At 42.3% G+C, this 4,597-nt stretch overlaps 1 protein-coding gene across 1 annotated transcript in view; it reads right to left on the bottom strand.

Moving 5' to 3' along the window:
• Positions 1–669: 669 nt before the first annotated feature.
• The window catches only part of LOC108572956, a 116,505-nt gene continuing 112,577 nt past the window's right edge, over positions 670–4,597 (bottom strand). Inside the window, exons 12-13 of the mRNA XM_017935303.1 lie at positions 2,572–2,781; positions 670–1,495 (exon numbers count right to left, since the gene is read on the bottom strand). Coding sequence (XP_017790792.1) covers positions 857–1,495; positions 2,572–2,781 — 849 coding nt within the window. The 3' untranslated portion in view covers positions 670–856. The remainder of the gene's footprint in view (positions 1,496–2,571; positions 2,782–4,597) is intronic.

Genomic DNA, 4,597 nt, shown 5'->3' with positions numbered 1-4,597 from the left:
AATAATATATTACTCTGAATTTGTATTTTACAGTCCATCTAACAACAACGAACGTATCTAGTTGCAACAGCCTCTTTTTTATTTATCCCTTTCTTTCTTTTATTCTCTCTTTAAATACCTTTTCGGTAGCACGTGTGTATATCTGTGTGTGTTGGTCTTGCGATAATCTCTCTATCTCGTCGTTTTCATCCTTCTTTTTCTTTCTTCATTTTACGCTTGCTCGTTCGAAAGACTACGTCTTCTCAAATAAAGATATCTCTCTCTCTCGCTCTCTTTCTCTCTCCCTTTGAACATTCAACGGGTCATCGAGAATAAAACTCGATCTAACAACGCTACGATCTACGGACCACCTATCGTTAGGAGAATGACGACGCGCAGAAAAGGAAATCACAGTAAGATGAAAATCCACAAAGTGTCGGCTTCATTCCATCCTCCTTTCATCTCTCCATACGTTTTCTCCCCTTTCGTTTAAGTAGTCGTCTTATTCTACGTGCCTCTTATTGGCTAAAATCCTCGACTGGTATCTCTCTAAAACTATGCCTTTACGACCTGACCCTAGCCACAATCCTCTCATCAGCTTCTCTATCTCCCTTTTTCTTCCTCCCAGATCCGTTTCACCGGATCACCCATGGACACTCGTAATAATCACACAGAAACCAATAATCTCGCTCTCCCTCTCTCTCTCTCTCTCTCTCTCTCTCTCTCTCTCAAGGATCAACTCTATATTGGACGTTTCCCCTCCTTTTCACATTCCATTCATTCATAATCAAATCCATCGTTCAGCCACGCTTTTCGTGACCATACACAATTACGAATCTTCAACATCGTTGACAACCAAGGGTCCCTCCGTGAATCCTCACTTCTTCTTACCCTTACTGTTCTTCTGGATCTTGGTGATCTTCAATCTACAATTGGATCCACCTGTATAGACAACCTCTGCTTTGCCTCCCTCTTCTACGGCGGCCACCAAAGCTTTCACAGACTTGACGTGCACATCTTTAGCGCTGATCTCCAACGAAGTACCTGGAAACCGATCCCTCACGCATTTTCCAATAGTCGAAGCCTGCGTCTCCGTCAAGTCAACTCCGTCCAAACATAGCCAGGTGAGATACTGAAGATGCGTCAAGACAGTCTGGACGAAAACGTGCTCCATTTGAGTCTTCTTGGCGCTGTCCGTTACTATCAGACCGTTCGCCTTGAGGAAGCTCAGGTTGCACAGCTTGAGGTACTTGGCGATCTGTCTCATCGTCTTCTCGCTGTCCTCCAGCGTGATCCGCCAGAAATTGATTCTCAACGATTGCAGATTCCGGAAGTGCGAGGAGAGACAGGCGAAGAACTGCTGGAGGATCTTGTCGTCGATGAAGAGCAGCGATCCGTTGCTGCCTCCTATGGTGGACTTGTCCAGCGAGAGATCGAGCTCGCTTAGGGCGGTGAAACCAGCGAGGAAAGGTAGAAGAAGTGGCCCGCGCAGCGCTAGACGATCGTTCACTGTCACCTGCAATCAGAAATAATGCTGTGCACCGGTTTGCTCGCGAAAATTCGCCCTTTTTTTGGGGGGAACGGAGAATGAAGCATCGAGTAACGAAGATGAACGGGCAATTTTTTGGAGTTCTGTTTGACGAAGTTAGCCACGTTGGTCACCTGTGACCGGAGACTGATTCCCGATGGGGCAACGGTGGTCATCGGTTGCCTGGGAGGACCTCGAGACATTATTTTGAAAAATGAAAAAGAAATAATAATAATGTAATACTATGCATAGAATAATGAAAATTTGCTTGTGGCCCCCTGACACGTGGCAGTGAAGGTGTTAAGCAAGGAAAGGGTTAAGCAAATGTTTAGAAATGCAAGAAATTTGATTTAGTTTACATAAGGAAGGAAAGGACGCAATATCGATCGTCTGAGAGGAGTTTACAGCGTAACCAGGCGGTCTGGTTTTACTAGGACAGGGAGGAAACCAGTTTGAAGCGGAGATCAGAACGAATAATCTATCGCGGTTTGGTACGACCACCGTTGAGACCGCGAACGAATCATCGCAGGCCTCGAATTACGAATCCACCGGTTCGACCGGGCTCTCGAGTGTCTCGAATGTGTCGTGTCGAATCCTCCAGGGTGAACACGACACCGTCGCGTCGTCTACTCGACTTCTCTCCTTCGTAGATTGTACGCGTTCTTACCTTTTGGTACACGCGGTACGAGTATTTACACGAGTGTACGAAACGACATCCCCGGAGGGAGAATAACTGTACCGTAGCGTCGTTACAATTAGACGTGATTTGCATCGGATACGATCCAATTAACGTCTCTCTATTTACGGTAGAAAAACGAGAGAGGGAGAGATAGCGAAGGATCTAATGGAGAAGGAAGAGATTCGTTCCTCGGGGAGGAGGAGGAGGAGGAGATGGTTTCGTTTCAAGAGCATTCGACCATCGTAGGAGATCAGTTTCGTCAACTCGTTAAGACGGTCGCTGATCTAATTTGTAATTAGGAAACTCGCGGCGAAGTCTTGGGGCAAGAGGAGCTCGATCTCCTGTTCATCCCCGCGGGATCGACGCGGAAAAGAGGATTACTCACTTGAAAACCGGCCAGCCTGAGGAAGACAATAGCCGGGCAAGCTGGTGGTGGCGCGGCACGGAGAAGCTCTGCCCCAGCGTCGTCAGGACGTCCTAATCTCGCCAAAGGACCCTCGTGCACGGCTAGATGGAGACGCGCGTTACACAGGCTCAGCTCGCGGACGCTGGTGTATCTGAGAAGCTCCGAGAACACAGCCAGGCTGTCCGATTCCTGGGAACATCGATCGTTATTTTCTAGATTAAAGAAAAGGAAACTTCAATTTCCTCTTCTTGTATTAATAGATCGTCGACCAACTGGGATGATGATCTACACTGCTGTTCATAAATATTAAGACACCCGTTATGTTCACACTAAATTATCGTAAATTAATTAAAAAATTACGATTGGGTTGATTTTCTAATTCGTAGAGATAGGAATTTTTATCTTTTTAATATCAGTGGATCATCGATCGATTGGGCTGATATACACTATTCTTCGTAAATACTAGGTCACCCATTATATTCCCACTAAATTAACGTAAATTTAAAAATTACGATTGGGTTGATTTTCTAATTCGTAGAGATAGTAATTTTTATCTTTTTAATAGCAATGGATCATCGATCGCTTGGGCTGACATACACTATTCATCAATTGGGCTGACATACACTATTCTTCGTAAATATTAGGTCACCCATTATATTATCACTAAATTAACGTAAATTTAAAAATTACAATTGGATACAATGCTTGGAGATAATTCATTATTTTACGCAGGAATTTTTCAAAGATTTAATATAAATTCGATGAAATAAAAAGTTAGTGTATGTTCGTAAATATTAGGACACCCATTATATTATCACTAAATTAACGTAAATTTAAAAATTACGATTGGGTTGATTTTCTAATTCGTAGAGATAGTAATTTTTATCTTTTTAATAGCAATGGATCATCGATCGCTTGGGCTGATATACACTATTCCTCGTAAATATTAGGACACCCATTATATTATCACTAAATTAACGTAAATTTAAAAATTACGATTGGGTTGATTTTCTAATTCGTAGAGATAGGAATTTTTATCTTTTTAATAGCAATGGATCATCGATCGCTTGGGCTGATATACACTATTCCTCGTAAATATTAGGACACCCATTATATTATCACTAAATTAACGTAAATTTAAAAATTACGATTGGGTTGATTTTCTAATTCGTAGAGATAGGAATTTTTATCTTTTTAATAGCAATGGATCATCGATCGATTGGGCTGACATACACTATTCTTCGTAAATATTAGGTCACCCATTATACTCCCACTAAATTAACGTAAATTTAAAAATTACGATTGGGTTGATTTTCTAATTCGTAGAGATAGGAATTTTTATCTTTTTAATATCAGTGGATCATCGATCGATTGGGCTGATATACACTATTCTTCGTAAATACTAGGTCACCCATTATATTCCCACTAAATTAACGTAAATTTAAAAATTACGATTGGGTTGATTTTCTAATTCGTAGAGATAGGAATTTTTATCTTTTTAATAGCAATGGATCATCGATCGCTTGGGCTGACATACACTATTCTTCGTAAATATTAGGACACCCATTATATTCGCACTAAATTACTATAAATGGATTAGAAAATTGCTCAATGGAGCCTGAAGTTTAAAATAATTTCTGGAACTTCCCTTCCATCGTTATTTATAGCAAGGCAGATTTATTTAATCCCGTTGAATTTCCGCCCGCGCGTATAACGACGGAACGCCGAAAATCCACGCGGCGGATCCTCTTGAGTTACACGGAGACTCTTTGATCTCTGTCGCGGCGCCGCTCTCCATTATTAGAACGTGATATTCACCGAAAGGCGTTAAACGAGGGATCGGCTGGTCGGAGAGCATCGCGACGCTAAAATCGTTTGCGGTATTACGTTACCCCGGCAATGAGACGAGAACAAAGCGACGTGCGCAGGCAGAATGGCTTCCGAGATTACAGGATCACGCGCAAGATGAAGCTCCGCGGATAATATTAAGGCTAGTAAGCTGCGA

This window comes from Habropoda laboriosa, unplaced genomic scaffold, assembly GCF_001263275.1.
Source record: "Habropoda laboriosa isolate 0110345459 unplaced genomic scaffold, ASM126327v1 scaffold102, whole genome shotgun sequence".
Classification (NCBI taxonomy): Eukaryota; Metazoa; Arthropoda; class Insecta; order Hymenoptera; family Apidae; genus Habropoda; species Habropoda laboriosa.
This window is presented reverse-complemented; position numbering and strand designations above follow the sequence as displayed.